The sequence below is a fragment of the Heliconius melpomene genome, chromosome 16, assembly GCF_056956725.1.
Source record: "Heliconius melpomene rosina isolate 202511_hmr_F chromosome 16, ASM5695672v1, whole genome shotgun sequence".
NCBI lineage: Eukaryota > Metazoa > Arthropoda > Insecta > Lepidoptera > Nymphalidae > Heliconius > Heliconius melpomene.
Window position 1 is genome coordinate 9,206,248 of NC_140404.1, and position 25,514 is coordinate 9,231,761.

Here is a 25,514-nt window from a genome sequence, read left to right on the forward strand (position 1 = left end):
TGAAATAATAATAATATGTTTAATAAAATAAAAAGACAAGTACACAATTTTGCTACTATAAAAACAAATGATAAAAGAAATCAAAGCAACCTAAAAAGAATCTACTGATAGCATGAAAAATGGAGAAGTTGCGGTTTTTTATTATTTACAAAAAACTTAAAAGTTCAACGACCGTCCATCAATTTTCAGCACCAGCACGATCTATTCATCGGTCATTCCACTCCACTGGTCAGAGTTCAAATCGGCAAGATCAGTGTAATTATGCGGTGTTTTCTCTGAGTCACCTCCGCCGCCGTGAGCGCCGTGAACGGCGTGAGAGCGGTGAAAATGTTTTGGTAGCAGAAAGTGAAACCAAGCCTTGACCGTCACGACTATGAAACTGTGGAGCCGTTTATTATTATTGTTGTTGTAAAAATATTTAATTTATCTGTAACTTAATATTAGTGAAGATAGTGCATTTAAAAATAATGTTGAAAGGTATAAAGAATTGTAAATTGTGAAATAAAGTTTTAATAGTATTTATTCCGCATATAGCTGCAGGCGCTGATAGGCAGAGGAAGCCCAGCGTCAAGACACTCCGCTTCCGACTTTCCGCCGAATTCTGCAGGAATTGAAGAGCCAAGGTTTAAAATTGTAAAGTTAATAATTATTCTTCTTGTATATAATGGGTGTCTATGACAAAATACAATTTGTGTAATGCAATTAATTTAGGCCTACGTTTGTCTGTACACATAAAAAAACATCACGCGTCAATGATCAATCAATGATTGACTATTAGAATAAAAAGGATATAATGAAGTAGTTCTTCCACTTTTCTTCACATAATATTTTTCTTATTTCACATTTAAAAATAAAACATATTTAAATATGACTATTCTACAGTCGTTCATGTTTTCTTCTAAGCAACGTGTTTAGGCGGATCAAAGGAAAGTAAGTGCTTTGTTGTTATTATAAAACTCGGAGCAATTACGCTTTCGAACTTTACCGCCGTGATGCAATGCGCGGTAAGTGTGACGGACTCCAGTAGTGAACTAGAAAATGGTTGATGGAGAATATTTAAATAACGTGGTACAAATGTTATTTTAAATTTAAATATTGGATTGTAACGAGTTCAAATTAAAAGTTTGAGGAGTTTTGGGAAAGTTCCTTTAGAGATCAAGAATCATAGAGATGAATAGCAGTTCTAGCTTTTGTCAATTGGCTGTCAGTCGTTTAGAGGTATCCAACAAAATTAAAGAAAGCCTCGATACTTTCTGAAATTCTGAGCCTACCCTTATAATAGGTACTCATTAGGGCTTCCTAATTTAACCTAAATATGCTGAATTATGAAAATAACATAATTATTTTAGAATGGATAATATTATAAAAAATATAATTAACGAAAATAGAACTTCCTATATTTTGAAAAGCAACTTGGTGAAATTTTTCAGATGGTATCTTTTTTCATCTTTACAGGTTTTTTATTGAACGAGAACAATATCTTTTGTTACCTTTCTTTAAAGGAAGTACGAAGAAAGTTTGAACCTAAGCTATACACGCATCGATCTCGTAATACAATTGTTATTGTAATAAAATGATTGGTCCATGTAATATATCACTTATGTAAATGTTGCGGAAGTATTCTTCAGTTAGCTCTTCCCTATTGTATTTTTTAGCTTAGATAGCTTATTATGTTAAAAAAAAACTAAAAATTGTATCGGACCATCCACCTACTTACCTATATTATAAATTCGAAAGTAATTCTGTCTGTCTGTTTGTCTGTCTTTTACGCAATCAGGCCCAAACCGCTAATTTAATTGTGATAAAATACTCATATAGAGATACTTGAGGGTCTCGGGATGAACATAGGATACTTTTTTTTCTCATATTTGTAATATTTTCGATATATACCAATATATTGAAATACTTATTAATTTGACATGCAATTTATTGTTAATAACAACCGTCGCTATGCGACCGTTGCTAAGCAACGATTTGCCAAGTTTGTTGTTAGAAAACGTCACCCAAAATAAGCTTGCTTAACGCATCTCTCTATTGAAAACTGAAAATAATTTCATAAATGTATTTAATAAATATTCGTATAGTTCAAGCGGGCGTAGCCGCGTTCGGGTCCACTAGTGTATTATATATACTAAAAGGGCCTGTTAAGTCCATCTGAAATTTAAACAAATACAACGTGAACCTCTTCCTTATTATATTTTCTGTGATATCTGTACTTAATATATGTATAGATATTAATTATTATAATACTAATTAAGAAAAGCAAAAAAATTTAAAGTCTGCATTTTAGTTTTAAGTATTTTAATATAATTTCTACATAGATTTTATCAAATATTCTTTCCATTAATTTTAAGTTATCTTTATTCTATTAAATGTGTATTTTTATTATATGTGAAAGTAATTTCTCGTTAGTCATTTACATACACTGTTCTGCTAAAAAAATAAGATATGCTTAAAAACTATAAGTTTAATAAAATGAGAACATTTAAATATTTATTATAGAATTGCAAAGATTATTCAGAATTATTTAGTGTTAATTAAATGTTCTATCCAATATTAATTAAATATGTACCAACTTAATAGATGCAGTTTATACTTAATATAACATGTAATTTGAACCACAAGTACGATTTGAGAAAAATGTCACTGCTTCATGTCATACAATGAAAAACCTACATAATAGATAAGTTAAGTTTTAATTTAACATAAGCAATAAGCTTCAAGAATTTGAACCAATAAAGGACAGTACGAGGAAGTGTATATATTTTGAAGAACATTACGAAAAATGAACCTGTTTATCTTCCACAGCGTGAAATATTCTTAAAGTACTTGGTTTATAAATTATTAAGGGAGGGTCAAGTGGTGGACATGCGATTCAAAACAAAAGACAAAATCTGGGTTAAAACAGCCTTTTCATTTTGTTTGAAATAGCTCTGTACTTTAAAAATATGCACTTAAAATTCATTCAAGATTTAGTTTTGGTGATAAAATAAATTGCACTATATTTTAAATGAAATTATTCTTTTTAATTATATATAATTCCGCATATGACAAGGTATGAAGAAGAGACCCTAGTTTTAAGACATTCTGTGTCCGATTTCCTGTCGAATTTTCGAGACATTTCGTGTTGAGTGGCGGTATTCAACGCCGCATTTAGTTTTTGTTACCATTGAATATTTAATTCGCAAGTAGGGTACTATAAATCGTAGTATGAATCATTTAAAATTTTAAAGCTTATCTTTTTAATAATTTTTAAACCTATTTTCTTATAATAAATATATTTATGGTATGAAATATAATAGAGATTAGAGACCATACATTAACCTAGAGAAACAGATAAAAAGTCTACTTTTAAAATGTTATGCCTCCTCAAGTGTGACATTATAAGAAATCGTAGCGAATAGTATAATAAATGGCTATTCAAGATTAAATTTTTACTTCAATCATTGTTTCACTAACACACTTTACGATGCTTATATGGCAGGCAACTTACCCATCTATCTTATAAAGAATGTATTATGTTTTATTACTATAATTTCTCTAAAAATATTTCAATTTATTATAGTTTATGAATTGATAAAAGTACTGGGTTAATGAAAAATATTAAATAAATTGAATGAAATATTTATTTACGTTCATATTTCTATTTCTTCGCTCTGGTGTCGAGGAAAAGCGCGGCGTTCAGTTCTGCCACTCAATACGAAATGCCTCCAGAATTCGGCAGAAAGTGGGCAACGGAGTGACTTAACACTAGGTTCTCTCTGCCTACCCTGCTGTGTGCGAGATACAGCGTGAAGATGAAAAAAAATATTACATCATATAGATCGAACACGTTCTTCTTTTTCTTCTACATGGCATCAGTCCCAACTTTTATTGCCAGACTCTGCCTTCCGACTCTATCTACTCTTGCATGGTCTTCAGCATCCTCAGTGGTTAGAGAGCCAATGGGCTCTGCATTACAACATCCAGCCATCGTTTCTTTGGTCCCAGAGACATAGATCTGAGTGTTAGATCCCCCGGACAATTCTGTTTGTTTATTTAGATAACTTCTTATTACGTAACAATGAAAAAAAGTAAAAAAAATGTATTCCATAATAGCGAGAAAGTGCTATAATAAATCATTCGGAGAATTACAGTTTATATAACTAAAGTGCAAATATAATCCATTGTAAAAATTTATGCCTTTCAAATCGGGCGTTTAAATTGCTACAAAAAGCATTTGCATGTGTTCACGTAATATTGAAAGTAACCACGCGAGCTCAGTTTTGACAAGATTTTTGATTATTTTCATGGCTTCTAAGCAATTTGTCAATTTTTGTTAATCTTTTGTGGATTGAGATGTGTATGCGTTTAATAGAGTACCTAAATAAAAATGCTGCTTGTACAACTAAGATATTATATATTATATAACTAAGATATATACTAGGCCTATGTCCAGCAGTGGACGAGGACAGGCTGATGATGATGATGATGATGATACTATAAACTAAGATATTATATATTATACAACTAAGATATATACTATAAACTAAGATATTATATTATTTTATGATTTGGAATCGAACCCACAACCTGATGCATTTACAATCAAATGCTTGTGTACCACAACTGGCCTAGATGTAAGGAGCAGAATTTATATTGTGGTGTTTCAAAGCTGAGATCCGTAACCTATGTCTTTAGAGCAAAGTTAAAGAAACTAGCGATAATTCAGTCTTTTCTTCATTTTCCAACTTATAAGTAACTATTTATAATTGTATTTAATTTTAAAGCATGTTTTATAAATAACAAGTGATTATTTTTTTAAAAAACTTTACATAGTTGCAAAATAAACATTTTGTATTTTAGTCTTGTTTATTTTCCAAGACGTAATTTAAAATGGCAGGTAAAAGCACACAATTAGAGCAAAGTTGATCGAATGATAGAGATAATGAGTGGTATCGCGGAGAGAGCTGTGAACATTCATATGTATACTTAATAATAAATAAGTCGTTTTTAATTCTCCAATATAATATAATTTAATAAAATTAAAAATTCTTTAATAATACTGAAGCAAAATTACTATTAATTATTTTTTTTTAATTAACATTTTTTTATATAAACACATAATTATATAGTTAAGTAAAATAATATTTTTAGTATTAATCAATACTTAAAATACAAATTATAACAGAAACACAATTAGTTATTAAAACAATTATTATTAATTATCATAAATAACTAACACCGGTTACTTCAAGTAGACATGCATATCAGATTTTAAGTTCACATAAAATGAAACAATGAAGATTTCCCCCCATTTAAATCCTGTGAAACTTTTCACGCAGATAAGCATTAACAAAATGAAAAACATTTTCACCGTGACTCACTCAGGTCAGGGTTTCGAGAGAAATGCGATTCTAAATTAAGATAAGCGTCTAGGAGACAGCATTCGCGGTGCAATTATGTCGCTTATTCCTCGTGACCAAACTAAAATTGCCACTGCATTAGAGAGCAGGGAGGGCGACCGCTGTGCATCTACTATCAAAACTATATCAGCCAGCTCGGTCGTTACTGGCGCTCAGTCTCCGCGCGCTACGACTGCGCGCTCACACGCGAACGAAAAAAAGTGAAATTCCCGCTATGGAAATGATAGTGCTTTTGACTATTTGTTTACTTCATTTAACATTCGTTAATCCAAATGATGATATGCAATATGAAAAAAATGAAAAATTTAAAACATATCAACTAGAGGTGCCTGGGAAAGAGCCGATTACTATAATTGAAAGTGAGCCTTCTGCAAAAGATTTGAGGCACACATGGGATGCTACTGAAACAACTTTGGAAAATGATGCTGATATTAAGAATTTAATGGCACATATGATCTACGATACAAAGGACAGTAAGCCACGTTGTTACGGACCATCCTGCCAAGAAGGATTCATCGAAGATGAAGGGCCACAGCAAGATATTGAGGATTTTATTATTGAGAATTCTGATAAATTGAAGGACTTTAGTGAGCTTTCTAATGAACGGCTACAAGCTATAGCTGCACTGGCTGCAAAGTTAAAGAGAAATAAAATTAAAGACAGATACCCCACTGCAAGCTCTGATGATGAAAATGATGATAAAGTATTCACGTCTTGGAATCGTCTTAAAGTGAAGCAACATAAACATCCTTACGATGACAAGGACGGTTGGGTAACCTTAGAGCCCGTCGCTTGGTCTACAAGTAAAATATCAAAGTGGAAACCTAATGTGAAAAAACAAAAGCCTACATATTGGAATGACGACGAAGATAACAAACATTATAATGAAGACCGTTACCCTTCTTTTCAAGAACAAGACAATGGCTATATTTATCCCAATAAAAGACCACTTTCTCGTCCTGGTTTTATCAATAATAAATTACATGTTCCTCAAGAGTACGACACTGAGCTTCCATCGAAACCATCTTGGACAAAGAATAAGCCGCAGCAACCTATGTACAATCAACATTCTTCATGGTCTACAGATGAAAACCGTCGACCAACTAAACATAATTGTAATAAAGATGAAGGATACGCTAGCGACGACTCTGTATATTATGGAATGTCCGATGATCTAGTCACTGATTCTCGTCCTTCAAATTTTCCATTTGAGTATGAAGCGTTGCACCAATCTCCGATGCAAAAGAGACCACTGCGGAAACCAACACCAGTAGTGTATGCAGGTGACGAATACGATAGTGATCGTTCTTCCAGACCACCGTATGGTGACGGACAGTGGGTCTTACTTTCAACGGCCAAAGGATATAGAAATAAGAAACGACAAAGATCACTTGACATTTCCAATGAAAATGTAGATGTTCCATCCGTTACCTCGCACCAAGCTGTCTCGCTTACGGTACTTCCCACCGACGACAACTCTCCCACAAATATGACTACATCCCATGGCGGTTTATTAGAAGTTGAGAGAAGTTTTCAAACTGTGGAGGAATCGAAACGTGATATGGATTTAAAAAATGATTTAGAAGTTGCGGCAAGTCAGCAAAGACCTGTTAAGCATAAAGTTTCGAGAAGGAAAATTTTAAGTACTAAAAATACTCCTGACAGCTCCACTGTGCTAGCAGCGGTCGGTGCAGGTATGGTTCCAGCGGCGATGGCAATGGTCGTACCCATGATGCTAGGTAAACGACGAAGACGAGATGTTACTGTGGACCCCCCAGCATATAATTTAGATGATCTTTTAAATATAAACTAATTTAGTAATATAATGTTATTTATAAGTTATTTATTCTCTTAAATTGACAATTGGAAAACGTGTGTCTGTGATATTTAATGTAATTCTGTTTTTGTGTGAATGAAGCAAAGCTTAAACGTGTTTTATTTATTTTTAAGTATTAAGTATGAATTAAGTTATTAAATAGATAAGGCATAATAATTGAATTAAATTACATCCCCACGAGTAACGTTAATTGTATAACAATTTTATTTATTGTTATTTGTTATTTTCTAAATAAAACAAAGTTTAGTTTTAAACTGTATAATTAAAACAAAAAAAAATGAGATTTACCTTACATAGTATTTTATATTTCGTGCATGCTTTCTTTCTCTATTTCAAAGTAAACATATTAATAATTCATTTACAATAAATAAAAATAAAACAATAAAAATGTTTAATTCTTTTTTTTTATTTTTTGCTTCCCTTATACATACTTATATGTAGGTTCAAAAACAGACGCAAATAAATTTTAATTCTTTAACAAAAATAGTAACACAGGTTTTTTCTTAAATTATGAACACAAATGTTAATAAATATTGTGATAACTTCGTACAATTAATAAATTAACACATGTTAACATCATAAATGGAATAATTAATAAAAAAAATGTTAAAATTATTAATTTTTATTTATATTAGAATAATTATATTATATATATATCAGTACAGGTGAATTGGTTCGTCTGGTTGATGATACATTTTACCAGTTTGTACGGCGTCCTTCAGATACTTTACACTAAATACGCATAGTATTAGGAGCACTGAAAACAAAAAAAAAAGGATAAAACTAACTTAACAAAAAAAAGCATAAATAAGAGAATTCTTTATAAATTTACTTAATATATTTTTAAATTTATCGTAATGTTAAAGAGTTTAAAAAGCTAATTGAAACTGCTATCTAAGTAACAGACTTTTAAGGTAGTGTGGGGTTTCGTCAGTCGTCAACCAACGCGTATCTAATGTCGAGAAAAAAATATATTTTTGCATTTTAGATCTAAAGGAGAAGATTAGAGTTTTAAAAGCTAATTCAAATTTCAAACTGCTATCTAAGTAACAGATTTTTAAGGTAGTATGGGGTTTCGTCAGTCGTCAACCAACGCGTACCAAATGTGGAGTAAAAATATATTTTTGCATTATACATCTAAGGGAGAAGATGAAAAAAGTAAAAAAACGTTAAATAATGTCTAATTTTTTACCGTCAGATATCACGAGAACAGCAAGTCGAGGCCAATCTGTCATTATCGATGCCCATGCTATTAACGCCATCGTCAAGAAAATATGTATAAAGGTATACACGAAGAAAGTTGTAATTGCGCACACGTTCAACTAAAACAAAAAGATATAATTTATATATAAATAAAATAGATATATAAAATGAACGGCTACTCTGTGTTGCCACGTTTGTAGTTTCTCCACCTGCAATTGGTGTTTTTTATAGGTTTTTAGTGGTATGTTTTCATTATATAAACTTCTTGTTTTTTAGTGGTATTTTAACATGGAATATAGTAATACACCTTAAATATGAATCTGATATCCTTATAGAATTTTTTAATGGTCTATGCTCTATGACCCCAATAGTTCGATATATTGAATATACTGTTCCCGAATAAGCCACCGAAGATAGAGATTTCTTAAATATTGACATCGACTGAAACCTTAATCTGGTCTCCTATATGGTGGTAGTTCCCCAGAATCATTAACATATTACTGTATACACCCTGATGATCATTTTTTTGCCTTATAAAAATTAAGGTTAAGGAACATCTAATATGAAAAATTGTATCTATAGGGCCTTACCGCGAAATTTTTACGTAATGAGCATTTTTTAAATATAATATTTATTACGATGCTCGAAAAAAATACGTTCGTTAAAAAGTAGTTCATTTGTAACAATTTCGAAATGTTAATTCTCATATTGGATAAAATTACATTTTTCTACACAAATAGAAAAAAAATCTATCATACAAATATTAATAATTAGTATAATATGAAAAATAAATTAAAAAACTTACCTTATGAACACCAATTGTAAATATAGATGAGAAAAGCAACAGCAGGAAGCTGATGACGGTATACACAATCAAGTATATTAAACCCAAAAATGGGGAATCTGCTAATTTATCTTCCAAATCAGTCATTGTAAATATCACTAAAAGTATATTAACTAAGTGGTACAACATAGCAGTTAAGCTACATATCTGAAAATAAGAAAAATAAAATAATTTTTACATAGTTTATGAAACGCCTGATGAAAACTTATAGCAAATATGCTATGAATTGCAATTTATAAGACAACAATTCTACTTACAATAACTATGTAACCGAATACAATATTTCCCAGCCTCAACGGAAAACAGAATAGAAATTTTCTCGTCATTTTTAATTGTTTTGATATCTGAAAAATAAAATTATTTTCTATATAAATTATATTATTTTAATATCACAGGTAGTTTATTTTGAGTTTAAAATTAGCACACTCATAAATAAATATTATTTCAAACTTTTCATGGTACTATTAAAATATAAAACTTACAAATACTGATATTTTTGTATAATTTTTTTAAATGTTTGTAATAGGTTAAGCAACATTTTAAATTAATTAATATGAAGTGATAGCGAAATAACGACACAATTATGCTAGTAATATAGCTCGTATTTCCTTATTTACGATTTATTGATTTTTTTCTTATATATTAATAAGCAAAGGACACAACCTATGCCGATAAAATCTCTACAGAATGTGTTATTTAGGGTCAATTAGATATGTTTATGACCAGTGACCGTTCAGTGGGGGATCTATTCTAAGTCTGTTAGTACAGAGTTTCGTTTACACATTTACACTACTATATATATATATATATATATATATATATATATATATATATATATATATTAATATAATACAAATTTTGCGATGTTTTATATAATTTCATTATTTAATAAAAAAATTGTGGTATATTTTAGAAAAAAATTGAATATATTATTCTGAATATTAGTTATTCTAACCAATGATGCGAAAAAACCTTTTCTTTTCAGCAAAATGGGTCGGGTAAAGGTGAAAATCTTATAAATATAGTAAATCTGTCCTATAACATCAGCGACCTGTGATCCTATTTAGCTTACTTGGAAAACCCACGCAAATAATAGCAAAAAGTAAGTAATGTCAGCCCACGCCAAATCTAATTTGTATATCATATATCTCTATATTATTGAATACCGAACTTATAAACGCTAAAATATACAAAATCTATAATTTAAGTATCTTACGACGCCAGTCGTAGTGTGGGGGCACAACTGTAAACGCAACTGGTTGTGGGTTCGATCCCCACGCAAGAAAATGAAAATTTATTAAAATTTATATTTTCATTCGCTCTGGTTTAGAGGCAAAACGACGACGTTGAGTTCCGCCACTCTATGCGCGTTGCTTTCAGAATTGGGCGGAAAATGGAGATCGGAGTGCCTTAACACTAGGTTCCCTCTGTTACCCTTGTGTATGTGAATTACAGAGAGAAGCTGATTTGATTTTTAAGTATCTTATACTAATGCCGTGGGAGTAGCAGAGGTCATTGTATGATGGTTCAAAGTTACGGTTCAGAGGTTCGTAGAGGCGGGAACGAATGTTCTTAAAATTACTTTGTACTTAGTAACGCCATAGGGAATTATAAAACGTGATATTGTCTTGTTTACCTTATAGCTTTAAATAACTATTTTTTTTTTGTCTCAATAAACATTTAGTGTGAATACATTTAAGAAAATTTAAATCCAAATATAATATAGGATATTAATAATTAACATTAATTAAAGTAAACTGCCTAATTTTCATAGCTGTACACATATATACGAATATATTTCCTCAGCATAATAAAATAATATGTATGTACGAACAACTCTCATTTTTATTTATATTTGAATATTATTACATTTATGTTAAATTATTTCTACAATATCAATTTGAGGCCAATCATGGCGCAGGGGGAGTCACAGGCGTGTTACTATAGGCGTGACAGGTTGTGGATTCGATTACCACTCGAGAAAATCAAATATTTAATATTTTTATTTCTTCGTGGAGCTATTGCCCGGCACTCACGCAATACCTACAGAGTTCGAAAGAAAGTAGTGTCTCAACACTAGACTCTACTGAATTATTTTATCAATATATATACGTATAGTTAAGTCTATAGTTACAAGAGTTATACCTAACGTACCCGTTATTTACTACGCTTCAATTCGTCTAATAAAGTCGTTACGTGAATTGAATTTAAAACGCGCGGAGCGCGTAGCCAAGTGTTTTTACAAACAAAACTGGCGAGCAGCACCGTGTGTTATTTTACACGAACCATTTGAAGCCACTTTTTACCTATTCGTAACTCAAAAACTATTCCACCTAAAGCTGTCATATTTGGCTCAAATATTTAGACCCCCTACCTGTATACGTGCATTAAATTTCATAAACACAGCTCAAATAGTTATTTAGATAATGACGTCCAAAAATCGTAAATTTTTAGGGGGGTGACTGACCTATAGACCTTAATGTTAACCAAGTTCCAAGTGACCTAGAATGGTGAAATTTAGCATCCGGTTAAGTAATTGGGTGTATGTCAAGGGAAAAATCCGAAACTAGTATTTTTTTAAATATTTTCTTATAATTTTTCAATAAATAGATTCAATTAGGAACATTTACTTATAGCACCTGTAATGAAAGCATAGCAATCAAAGTTAATGATAATTGATTTTTAGGCTTAGCGCCTGCCAACAAAATAAGAGCAATGCATTATTTATATATGCTTGCTTGCTTGCTTATGCTTTAATTTATGTCACGCGTTAGTAAATACTTTATTTGTTATGGAGACTAACTTCACTATTACTTACGTAAGCCATCTAAAACAACACGATGCTTTCAAGTATATTCTAAGATAAGATATGTCTCCATTTGTAGCTGAAAATACCTCTAATTTATGTCCTGACAAAGCCTGCCATCATGTGGACTTCAAGGGCTTCACGTAAAAATATAAAAATATAATAAATGGATTAACATCCTTCATTATTATTCATTATAATTTAAACATATGTTTTAGTACTTATTATACTAAGAGTATTTGCATAGTCGATTAACGTATTTGATATTAAATTATTATTACAATATTTAAGTACTAAGTCCTATATCAGATCCTATAAGGGTTCTGTTTTATTGCTTTCGAGGTACAGAACCCTAAAACAGAAAAAAAATACACTAAAAAATAAATATAAAAAAAATAATTATATTGATAGAAATATATATAAAATTTAATAATAATATACTATCTGTAAGGTCAGTCGTGGCACAGGGGCACAAAGTGTGACTGTTAAACCGACTGGTAGTGAGTTCGATTCCCACTCGAGGAAATTAAATATTTATTTAAACTTATATTTCCATTTCTTCGCTCTGTTGTCGAGGCAAGGCGCGGCGGAGAGTTCTGCGACTCAACACGCAATGCCTCCAGAATTCGATGGAAAGTACCCCACTTACTGAGTGTATTAACACTAGGTTCCCTCTGTCTACTCTGCTGTGTGCGGGATACAGCGTGAAGCTGATTTTATTTTTAATTTGATATATTGTCAGCCTACCAGCTATCTTAACAGAACTAATTGTAAAGTAATTATTAACAGTAAAAATTTAAGTAATTGTTAATAAAAAAATAAGAGAAAAAAAGAGAAAATTAAAAATTACTTAAACAAAATAATAGAAAATAAATAAATCCGCTTTACGATGTATCCCACACATAGCGGGGTAGAGAGAGGGAACCTAGTGTTAAGACACTCAGTTCCCCTCTTTCCATCGAACTCTGGAGGCATTGCGTGTTGAGTTATTCCAACAAAATAATAAAATTAATAATAAATATATCAGATTTCTAAACGCAGCATACATTAATTACTTTCTAATCTGACAACTGTCATTTAATCAACAAAATAATAACTATAGTCGAGATTCATAGATAAATATAATCTATTTTCATATATAATTAAATATCATCTTAAGAGTAATAAAACATAATATAAAAAAGTAAATACCTAATTATATTAGATATATTTTATTGTACGAAGGCGCTCATATTTTAATGGTTTTTTTGGCCAGGGTTTCATGATTTTACTGGTTTTAGGAACACTTGTGAAAACGGCAGAGAACGAAGTCGACCTTGGGATCATATCATTTCAGATTGGTACCGTCAGCACTTAATAAACTTATTGTTTATATTTTTTCCAAGACATGTTGAACAATGAGTCGTTCAATAGAATTGCTTGTGGTTGAAACAAGAACTTACACCGAATTGTTCCAATGCCTCCCGATGGGAGCTGTCTCTTCCATGCTTTTGCATATTCTTCGTTTGAGCGTATTGATATACAACAAACTAATAAATTGCGCGAGTCTTTAGTAGAGTACGTATGTCGTAACTGGAATGATTTAAGTATCTACACTAGCGCTCGAAACGGGAATCCTTACTCTTCTAAAGAAGACATGCTTTGCTTAACTACGTACGGAGCTACTTCCGAAATAAAGGCTGCAGTAGATTTGTACAGTACTAGCGGACGCGCGCAGCTTCGCTTGCTTATTGCTTAGGGATGAATTAAAATAAACCACGAAACTTATGTTCAAAGAAATATTTTTAAGAGTCTAAATTTCAAATTTTATAAAAATCGGTGGCGATTTAAAGATTTTTCCATACAAACTTTCAACCCCTTATTTGCACCCTTAGGGGGTGAATTCTAGAAAACCATGAAACACATGTTCAATCAAATATTTTTAAGAGTCTAAATTAAAAAAAATATAATAATCGGTGGCGTTTAAAAGATTTTTCCATACAAACTTTCAACCCCTTATTGGCACCCTTAGGGGAAGAATTCTAGAAAACCTTGAAACATGTGTTCAATTAAATACTTTTAAGAGTCTGAATTTCAAATTTTATAAAAATTGGTGCCGATTTAAAAAAAAATCTATACAAACTTTCAACCCCTTATTTGCACCCTTAGAGGGATAATTCTGGAAAACGATGAAACATGTGTTTAATTAAATACTTTTAAAAATCTAAATTTCAAATTTCATAAAAATCGGTGCCGATTTAATTTTTTTTCCATACAAACTTTGAATCCCTATTTCACCCCTTTAGGGTAAAAATTTTTCAAAATCCCTTCTTAGTGGATGTCCAGATTACGAAAGTAAATATCTGTCCAAATTTCACGTTCCTACGCACAGCGGTTACGGCTGTGCGTGCGTCTTACCTCAGCCAGCGAGGACAAGTCCTTTTATATATATAGATTAAGATAGAAGTGTATTATCACAATGGTGTCCTACTTGGTTTATTCGGCGAACAGAAATGTCCTATGAAGCGCTCCCTCTAAACTATGTTTTAAAAATAGCAACTCTTGAGTTTCTTGCCGTAGTAGCTTCCTATAGGAAAAGTACTTGTAATGGCCAAATTGAATAAAGAATATTTTGATTTTGATTACATTATAAACCTTTCTACTTATGATTTCTGTACAAAAAGTAATGATATCCCGTCAAAAACATAAATGTAAAATGAAAGCCAAGTTCAGTAATAAAACATATGCTTTCAGCGAAAAAAGAAGTGAGATGTAAATGTATGCCAAGTTCAATGGTCAGTCCTGAAATTTATTTTTAACAATATAAAATATTTTATAACAACTAAAAATGTCCATTCTTCTTACAACTTGGAGACTTTATTTATGTGTAATATCTGACTTGGCCAGTTTTCAAATTAATTTACATCGATATAAATAAATGTATTCAAATTATATTCTATTCAGATTCTTTTGTAAATTTATATGAAAACTGGCCAAGTCAGATATTACACATAAATAAAGTCTCCAAGTTGTAAGAAGAATGGACATTTTCAGTTGTTATAAAATATTTTATATTGTTAAAAATAAATTTCAGGACTGACCATTGAACTTGGCATACATTTACATCTCACTTCTTTTTTCGCTGAAAGCATATGTTTTATTACTGAACTTGGCTTTCATTTTACATTTATGTTTTTGACGGGATAGTAATACTACCTAGTAGTCAATCAGCCAGGAATAAGCATTATCATATTAATTAATAATTTCATACATGTATAATTGCTGGTACTCTTTAGTTGAGTACGTAACATCGAACACATTTTATAACCGACTACGACGATGAAGTACCAAGACCTAACATTTGAAAAAAAATTTTTTTTATGTATTTTTTTCATTTTAAATGCCCACTATTAAAATATATATGAATATAATAGAATTCATGAACCATACATTATTATTATTATTATTTGAAATAATAAAAATAATAACACTTTTAATTTGTCAAGAAATAAAATGTTTTTTTCTAGTTTGTGTAAAATTTTGACTTTGTCAGTTAGATGTTATTGGAAATTCGCCGTCGATATACTAAAATACATTATATACTTATTTATTTAACTTAAATGTTTTACAGTACTCGAGACTATTGTAATTGTATGTTGTTAAATGACTATAATTTAGGTTTAATATTTATCGAGGCATATTGGGAGAGCGTTAGGTTGGAAACGCGATGGGTAATAAATAATTTTCTTTATCCTGCTCTGGTAACAAAACTACTGCGTTGCAACTCGAATTCGGGAGAGGGTAAGAAAAGGAGTATCTTAAAAATTCACTTCTCAATTTCTCTCTACACGGAATAAGATATTCTGCTTGATATAGATTAGAAGCTAACAGTTATCCTCTCCTTTCTGTCTCTATAGCAGTTTGGGGTACCTATTTCTAAAGAGAGGTACCTATTTAATTTCAAAAATTTAAATGTTCAGTTCACGAATATCGTACGCCGAATCTTAGGAAGTTATGAAAATTAGCAAATGTTAATTAATACTTAACAGACTGATATATATTTATTTAGAAAACGTATTAAAAGTTGAACGTCGGGATTTCAACCCGCGCCTTTTGGAGGGCTTCAATCCCGCTAATCCCGCTAAATAAGCTTTTCTCAAGTACAAAATAACACTTTTAAAATATTAAAATTATAGATTAATATGTTAAAGAAATCCAAGCATTAACAAAATATTTATATGAATGTGTACATTGGCACGATTACAACGCACGTACGACGACAAGAAAACAAATAAACGTTACATAGTCTTGAATAAATTATTATTTAAATGATATAGATGACCTATTGTTCTAGAATTATCTTAATGTACGCAAGAAAAATATTTTAATTTTATATAGTATTGAGAATAATTAATAATTTTAGGTTTTAACTGTGTTATTATTTTTTATTTTGAAGATTGTTAATAAACAAATAGTTATAATAATTGAGAGTGTTATATAGTATTTAATATCATTATAAAATAATATTATTTGAAAACTTTACTGACCACATCACGCTGTATCCCACACATAGCAGGGTAGGCAGAGGGAACTTGGGAACCTACTGTAAATACACTTTCCGTGTTTTTGTACGTGTTACCCATCCTGACCTACAATCCTAAAATTGGTGAGGAATCGGTAGGCGACTCGTACTTGACCGTTTTTTTTGTATAAAATTATGTCAGTGAGCTAACCATGCGTTGTATTGTAATCCAAACTAAGCCTGCTTGTTAAGTTTTATCTTAATTATTTGACAATGATAACCGATTTAAAATTTAACTATAGCATTTGGCCTACATAACTATACTAATAAACCAGGCAAGATAAATAAAATATTGTAAATATAGTATAGTTTTGGGATTATTTGATTCAAATCAAATGCAAACAGTATATCCGGTTCTTATATAGTTGAGACCAGTCGTGGCACAAAAGCACAAGAGTGGCTGTTAACGCAACAGGATGTGGATTCGATTCCCACTCGAAGAAGTTAACTATTTGACATTTTCCTTTCTTTTGCAATTACAAGAGGTAATGAGGTAAACGCAATACCTCTAAAATTCAACAGAAAGTGAGTAACGGAAGTAACTTAACACTAGGTTCCCAAGTTCCCTCAGTACACTTAACAGTCTTTTCTTTTCTAGCTTATATTTAAACAAATACTAAACTAAATCTCTAAATCTTGATCGTATATCTTTGTCCAGGACAAAGCGAGCTAGGTGCCATCACGGCGAGCTAAATCGAATTTATGGACTACAGCTGCCTATAATGTTATTGAGACACTGAACCACTGTACTACGACGGTCGTTAACTCTGATGCATCTCTATAAATACAACCATCATTGCATTCTGAATCAGTATAAGAAAATAATTTTGTGCACGTATATATATCTATCTAATGTAAATTTAGCATTTATTTCGTTTTTCTACATAAACTCCCATGAAAAATAATGTGTAAAATTTTGATTAGTATAATATTTTGGAAATAATAATAGCAATTTAACAAGGACAAATTTTACTATTATAATATAAACGAAACATTTAAAATCAATAAAATATACAAGTACTTTGAGGGTAGGAATAGAAATATGCGAACAAGCTGGATTAAATTTGCAACCAAAATATTCTATTGTATTGAATTTATATGCTTTACGCCCGTATTTCCATATCATAGAGATATAATATATGAATAAAAACGGCATCTCAAGATCAATCTCAGAGTTGAGAGCGATTTATAAATACGGTCCTTAGATTCTATACACGGTTTATCAAGAAGTCTAACATTAAATCGCTTGTGATTCACGGTATATCCTGAAACAGCTTCAACCATAATTTATATTTAAACAAAAATATTTAATGAAATTATCTCCGTGCACCTGAGACCTATCAAATTATCATATCAAAAAAAAATTAAAGCACCCGCGGCTGCGGTCTGCTAATATGTACCTATCTACAACCAAAAACTTAATAATTTAGTAAAATATAATAAAAGGGACATAAACGATATTTTTTCTTCATTAATTTTTTGTGAATAAATTTCTTAATTAATATATTAATTGGAAGCCTTATCTTGTATGATTTTATTTAATTTAATCTTAATTAAAAAGGTAAGTCATATACATATAGCGTACGAGATCGAGTAGCAGGTGTATAATACATTTTATAGTCACCAGTAAAGCGAGTTGTATGGCCCTTCTATTAAAAGGTCAATGACTACTTTATACTATAAATGTAAATTTCATTTATATACCAAGCAAATTATTTTGAATACAATAAAATTATTTAGGGGTGTCATTTTAATATGTATTTTTTTAAAATAATTACTAAAATAATATTTGCTAAAGGCTTACGTGATAAGACTATAATAATATACAATACAGGAATTAAAAGAACAACCTTGAAAACTTACGTATTAAAGTAAAAAATGAAGATTATAACACAAAATCCATTTCGTTTAAAATAAACACTATTATCATATCACAAATAGAATACACAAGATTCACTTTGAAAAACCACTTTTACTTTCACAGATAAACTTTAATAATAGTTTTATTAATATTTTGTTTTACAAATGTTTATTTACGATGCGCAAGCGCAAGACGCTGTCAGTGTCTGCCTCCTCAGCCGGCGCGATCGATACAGAGGGTTACGTCACGGAGCGCCGGCACCAGCCCATTGACTTGACTTGGATCGAGGAATTAAAGCAGTCAAGGTCGTGAGAAGGCGACATCTTTTTGGTTTGTTGGTGCTAAATACATAATAAATATATGCACATTTATTTTGTATTAGTCATACATTTGCAATAGGTATATTTTCAAATATAAAAGTGATGTTTAAAAATAAAATTTTATCTGTTGTCAAAGTTTTTACGACAGATAAAATTTTATGTTTAATTAGCAGTTTTTTTTCCAAATATAGATATTATTATATCTATATTTGGAAAAAAAAACCTAACTTAATAGTTTAAGTTCGAATCCTATTTTAATTTTTAAACTGTATTTAAATATTTGTCCAGGATTTACTAGGCATTAAATTATGCTACTTAACATGCAGTGTCTCGAATTGAGGAGGAGAGTACAACGGAATAATTTTATTTTTAAGTGTTAGTTCATTCAACTTATCCTGCTGCAGGTGAAACTAAAAAAGTAGTCTGCCAATTATCACGCTATTTGGTGAAAAAATAAAATAATAATAAATTTCCCTCGAGTGGGGATCGAACCCACAACCATCACGTTACATTCCACATACTATGCCACGACGGCCTAAAAATATTATAATATAAATTATGTCATTAATATTATTGTATCTACTATATAATATTACAGTAAATTGTAACAGTCTCGTTACTATCAATTACTAGCTTCATTTTCATTAGAGATAATGTTCCTTCTCTATAATCTACGGCGCCCTTGGAGCCTTATAAGCGAAATACTAGCGTTAAGTGACGTCATAACGCTATTCTGTTGATGATAGCTCATAAAGTAAATTATAGGGTGAAAACGAGAAACCTTGCGTAAAAGTTATTTTGGTGCATTGCATCAAAGCGACGAATGTTTCTAAAAAAAATCAGCATCACGCTGTATCCCGCACACAGCAGGGTAGGCAGAGGGAATGGGAGGGAACCGCACGAACGAAATTAACGACGAATGTTAGAATGTAATAAACAATATGTAAATTAATTATTCAAATATGTATATTTATGTGGAGGCTGAGTGATGTGGATGCGTCACTGTTATAGATTTGGTGTGTGTAAGCCTGCTAAATCTATTTTATGTTTTTTTTTCTTATGTATATACAATTTGGTGGAAACTTTTTTATATTATAAATTCATCGCTTTTTTAAAACGATTTTTGTCTCTCCTGAAAATTTGCTTAATAGGCTTTTAGTAGGTATGTTTACACTCTAAAGACGACGATTTATTAAATTTGTACTTACGAGTATATTTAAAATAACTTGATCTTAGATTTACTATTATTTATTATATGGAACAAAAACTAATAAAAAATAAAATTTTCATTTTAAACTACATATTTTAACAAAAAGATTGCTTTATTCTCAAGATTGATATAAGAAAATTTTTTGTCTTACTTTCGCTAATTAGAATTAGATGGTGGAATCACTAACCTCTGTACATTGTGTGGTAATGTGGGAACCTAGGTCATTCAACTCGCGAGCTGCTAACTAAGCGAGTTCAAATATAAACCGGTCAAGATCAAGTTCAACTTTCTTTTATATGGTTCCGTAGAAATAAAAAAAGAAAGTAGTAACCCTAATAAGTAACAACGTGCTACGAGTTATTTAAAACCTGTTTGAATATACAAAAATCGTTTGACTGACTTGTTCTTTTAAAAATGTTTTAATTTTTATTTTTTCGTAGCTGTATCCCACACATAGCAGGGTAGGGAGAGGTGGTCACCTAGTGTTAAGACATGAAACACTCCGTTTCCGACAACAAATTTCCGTTTTCCTCTTTGTGCCGAATTCTGAAGGCATTGCGTAATGAATGATGGATCTTAACTCCGCGATTTGCCTCGTTACAGGAGCGGGGAAATAAAAATATTAAATATTACTTACCTGGAGTGGGAATCGAACCTACAACCTGTTGTGTTTACAGTTTCACGTTTGTTGCTGTGCGCCATTATTGGCCTCCAATTTATAAATTAAAATGCTTAAAAAATATACCAACTGCCAAAGTGGAAAAATGAAATAATATTCTTTTATTAGGTACTTACTAAAATACCTCATACCTTAAAAAAATCTGTACTAGGAAGTAATACCTAAGCCACAAGACAATACCTCCTTTACTTAAAGTAAGTAATAGACAACATTGAAAGGTTAAGAAAGCAAAGAGCTCTTTAAGAGAGGACCCTTGAGGGTTCCTAAGAGGTAAACTTGTTTCCTCCTTATATGAACTATAAGGAAACATTGAAATTATTGTAAAGAAAGTTGTTTTTTTTGTTAAGACATTCCGTTGAGCAAATGAAACCGTTGAAAATTGAGCCGAAAGAGCTCAATTTTCGAGATATGGCGTGCTGGATGGCGGATCTAAACGCTGTGTATTCTCTCGTTACTAGAGCAAGGCAATGAAAATAATTTATTCCCTTGAGAGGAATCGAACTCGTAACCGTTGCGTTTACAAGCAGTGTATTAAAAAATTGTATTGTTAAAAAAATAATTATTTTTTAACTAACATTATTATATTTTTTAATTTTCATATCGAAAAACTCAAACTTCAAATGAAAAAGCTATATATTATTTTTTTCTGTATCTTATGTAATATCGTTTTAAATATCGTTTAAAATAATCATCAACACAAAAAAATATAACTGTTGTGATTCTTTAAAGTTAAAGTTAAAAAAAATCATATAACAGCAACAGCAAACGTTAAAAAAAACCAAAATATATTAATATAAGAAGAGAAAATAAATAACTAAATAATGACCATAATGAAGTTATTCATTTTCGTATCTATCAGAAATTAAATAAAACAAGCATTGCTCTGCAGACGGGAAATCGAGAGATTCTGCCTTTTAAGAATAACTTGTATGGTGCAAGTCAAAGAATATATATAGCGATCATTTGATATTAGGCCGTCGCGTCGTGGGGCAGGAGCAAAAGGGTGTAACTCAACGCTTATGGGTGGGGAACAGAGTGTGTTAACACTAGGCTCTCTCTGTCTACTCTGCTGTGTGCGCGATACAGTGTATAGCTATTAAATAAAATTAAGTAATTTGTTAAATTAAAAAAAATAGGTAATAGGCGCTTAAGTAAAATATTTATAAGGTGCTAATAAAATGTTTAAAGCCGTACTAAAAGTTTTCATAGAGTAAAGAAATAATAGATTAAACCTAAAATGCAATTATTGTACACAATAATATTTTTTTATTCCTTCATATGTTTTTTAAGCATCTTATAGTATACATAACATAAAGCTTTACTCTTTAGTTCTTTTAAAACATTTCTTAGGTTATTTGGTTAATTTTGACACAAATTCCAAATTCTTATATAATTATTAGTAAGCTTGGACCATCCTCTAGAGGAAATGGAATGTTTACCTCGCAACAAGATATTGAATCCCGTGGGCAGAATATTTTTACTTGAACGTTTTCATTTTACGGTCCATTAGTTCTCGTTCAATTCAGATCACTGTGCCCATTGCTGTTTGTCAATAATTTTATTTATCTTTTATTTCCTTATCACTGCTAATTAACACTATTTTTTTATTTATTTTTCTTTTGGTATAAAACTTTTTTAATTATATATTACTTTACACAGGGTCTTTCACTCTCTTTTTCACTCCCTTTTTTAGTTTTCCGCATCTCCTGTATTATGCAGTGTTAACGTAACGTTGTCACATTCCGTTCTTCATTATCTGTAAAACTTCAGTGTTGCGTAAAACCTAACTTCTAGTTGACTTACTACACCAGTAGAGCTCAATATTTACCTGCTCATTTTTATGTGACTCATAGCCTGGAAATGGAGATTTTTGGCCTAACGTTCTATTCTCTAGCTTTACGCTGTATCGCTCCGTAGGCAGAGGGAACCTAGTGTTGAGAAATTACGTACTCCAATTTCCACCCAATTTTTGAGACATAGCGTGTTAAGTGGCAAAACTCACAGCCACGCTTTGTCTTATTATCAGAGCGAGGAAATTAAAATTATGTATTCCCTTAGACATACTCTGTATTGCTGCGAAAAGACGGCTTAATATAATAAACCTTATAATATACCATGATAACGTAATAACGAAAAAAATTAAAATATAAGTAAAATTATGAGCTATTTAATCCATTTTAATAATATTGTTAAAATGATAAAATATTTAAATTGACTTTTAGTTTACTTATAAGTTTTTATTAAGTTTACTGAGCCAGTACGTTTGTGCCTATTTGCTATATTATTTTATCAGGCGCTAATTATCTTTAACTTCTGCTTTTTTTATAATTTTCTACATACAATTAGTTAAAATAGTGATATCTATAAAAACAAAGTTATATATAAAGTGGCAAAGCATTTTGGACGTAACTTAGCTGATGCCTGAATGCAGTACTGTATCTACTTTGCCGTGGCCTTGTGAGATATATTTGGCAAAGCTTCATAGTCGAATGCTGAATCATTCAAGTTTTCAACCCTGAATTCGTGATTTACTTTCAAATTGGAATATTATATAAATATTGAAATTTTTAAAATATTTTAATTAATACAGTTAAACTTGTTTTAGTGTGATTTAAATAATATATAAATACATATTGAGTTCATATATTTAAATAAATATAGGTGGACAAGATATTATTTTTATATAAATGTGCAGTCGTCTCATAGATATATAAAAAATATTTTTATTTAATATGTATAATTTTATGAAATAATTTTATGAAAACTACCAAAGTAAAAATAAAACACAAAAAAATAATATCATAATTTTCGCTATTATTAAATAATACTGATTGCACAATTTAACTACGCCATAACCTTTAACTATTACAAATAATTGCATAACAGAAAGTAACAACGTTGTCCTTGAAAAGTAGTACAAGTACAAAATTCTGAATGCTAGCCAGATAGTTCTTCTGCCAATATTTCGAAGACGCCATGTAGTCGCGGCAGCGAGGCGCCTTCATTCCGCCCAGGGGGTAGGAGCTGCCTACGTAAACAACATCCCCCATACACTATCGGTCTTGGACTAGATAGATTATAACGATTATGTCTTTGTGGTCTCTCTATGAATTATTTTATACTTATGTTTAACTTTGCTTCTTTATTTTTTTTTTAATTTAGTTAATTTGCTGATATTTAATTAATATCTGGTTATTAAATTATTAAAAAAAAATAAAGATTTATAGATTTTGAATTATATACGTAATAACATAACTAATTTGTTATACATACACACATATCTTAAACTACAGTAATATTTGAAGTTGAAAACAATTATGATTATTATCATTATTATTCTGCAATATTCAGAATTCGGCAGAAAGTGGGGAACGGAGTGTCTTAACATTAGGTTCCCTCTGCCTAACCTGCTGTGAGCGGGATACTGATTTAATATTTTTTTTATTCTGCAATTTAAAAAATAAAAACAACTGAAAACAAATGTCATGAACTGAAACATTATTTTCAGTGCTCGAAAACTTTTCACTCGAAAAAGAACAAATAAGGAACTCAAATAAGAACCAAGACTAACCGAGATTGTTTCTGAAGTAAAAGGAAATTTTAATACGAAATATCCTGCGGCTGACTTTGACGATTCTTAAAGTGTACTGATATTAAAATATTTCTTGAATTCTTGCAAACTTTATGAAAAGAATAATATTGTAAAAGCTACATATCAAAGAATCTTTTAAGATAATACGTTACACCACAGATTAAATATGTAGTAGGTAAATAGAAAATAAAACTAATGTTATTTTTATTGTAGAAAAACCAGTACAGCTATAACTGTATTAAAAAATAATATTCTTTACATATATCTTTCAATATTTTCTGTAATATTTAAATAATTAATTGTATATGTCTATATCTTCCATACCTATAAGATCTTCTCGTGTAAATATTATGCAATATTAAAAGTAAAGGTCATACCAATAAAACTAGAACGGAAGTAAATGGGTAAACCTATTACTTGAAATTGCAAAACTAGCTGATAATTACTTTTAAGGTAAAGGTCAAAAAGGCGATCCACTCGAGCAGTTCAAACAACATCAAAGTTAACATTAAACTCTCGAGGGCAATTCATCGTCTTTTCAAAGTACAAGTATTTTACAGCCATTTGGCTTTTCTTTAAGTAAAACGACTTTTCTCATACAAAGATAGAGTACTGCAATTTTCCACACAAAATGTCTTATTCGCTTTATAAAATTTTACTTTGTAATGTCATTATTTTAGTTAGCAGGAATAATTTATTCGCTTTCATAAGATATAAACGGCGGTGCTGAGTTCCGCCGCACAGAATGCCGCCAGAATTCGAAAAAAAGTGAGGAACGAAAGGTTCCCCAGGTTATTTATAGGATTTTGTTATGATTCATTAAATTATTTATTTTCACCTACATATTTTTTAAATACGAAGAAAAAGTAAAACACATTACGCAAATTAAACTAAACTAAGCGCAAACGAGTAGGTAACTACTGAGGGTGGGTTTGACCCTCAACCCTTGTTAAACGTCCACATAGAACTAAATTAGACGAGACCTTTAAGTAACGCTAAAATAAAAATATACTTACCAGAAGAGATTTTAAATTAACAAGATACCTGAAAGTATGAAAGTGGAACGGAAACCTGCATTAATTTAACAGGAGGAAGTGGTACTTGACCACCGTCGTCTACTAAAAATAACAATGAACATGTAATCAATTCCTTAAAATATTACGTGTATATCATTAAATAAAAATAAATCAATGTCA

General features: G+C 30.6%; 2 protein-coding genes across 2 annotated transcripts; one reads left to right on the forward strand and one right to left on the reverse strand.

The window, feature by feature from the left end:
* Positions 1–5,518: 5,518 nt before the first annotated feature.
* On the forward strand, positions 5,519–7,346 carry LOC146530982 (uncharacterized). Its single transcript, XM_085199431.1, has one exon. The coding sequence runs from the start codon at positions 5,620–5,622 to the stop codon at positions 7,216–7,218; it is 1,599 nt and encodes a 532-aa protein (XP_085055557.1). The 5' UTR covers positions 5,519–5,619; the 3' UTR covers positions 7,219–7,346.
* Positions 7,347–7,848: 502 nt separating this feature from the next.
* LOC146530983 (uncharacterized) lies at positions 7,849–18,750 on the reverse strand. The gene is made up of 5 exons (XM_085199432.1): positions 18,520–18,750; positions 9,547–9,633; positions 9,251–9,436; positions 8,435–8,564; positions 7,849–7,999 (listed from the first exon to the last, which is right to left on the reverse strand). Exons 2-5 carry the CDS (start codon positions 9,613–9,615, stop codon positions 7,899–7,901), a joined length of 486 nt encoding a protein of 161 aa, XP_085055558.1. The 5' UTR covers positions 9,616–9,633; positions 18,520–18,750; the 3' UTR covers positions 7,849–7,898.
* Between the last annotated feature and the right edge of the window lie 6,764 nt (positions 18,751–25,514).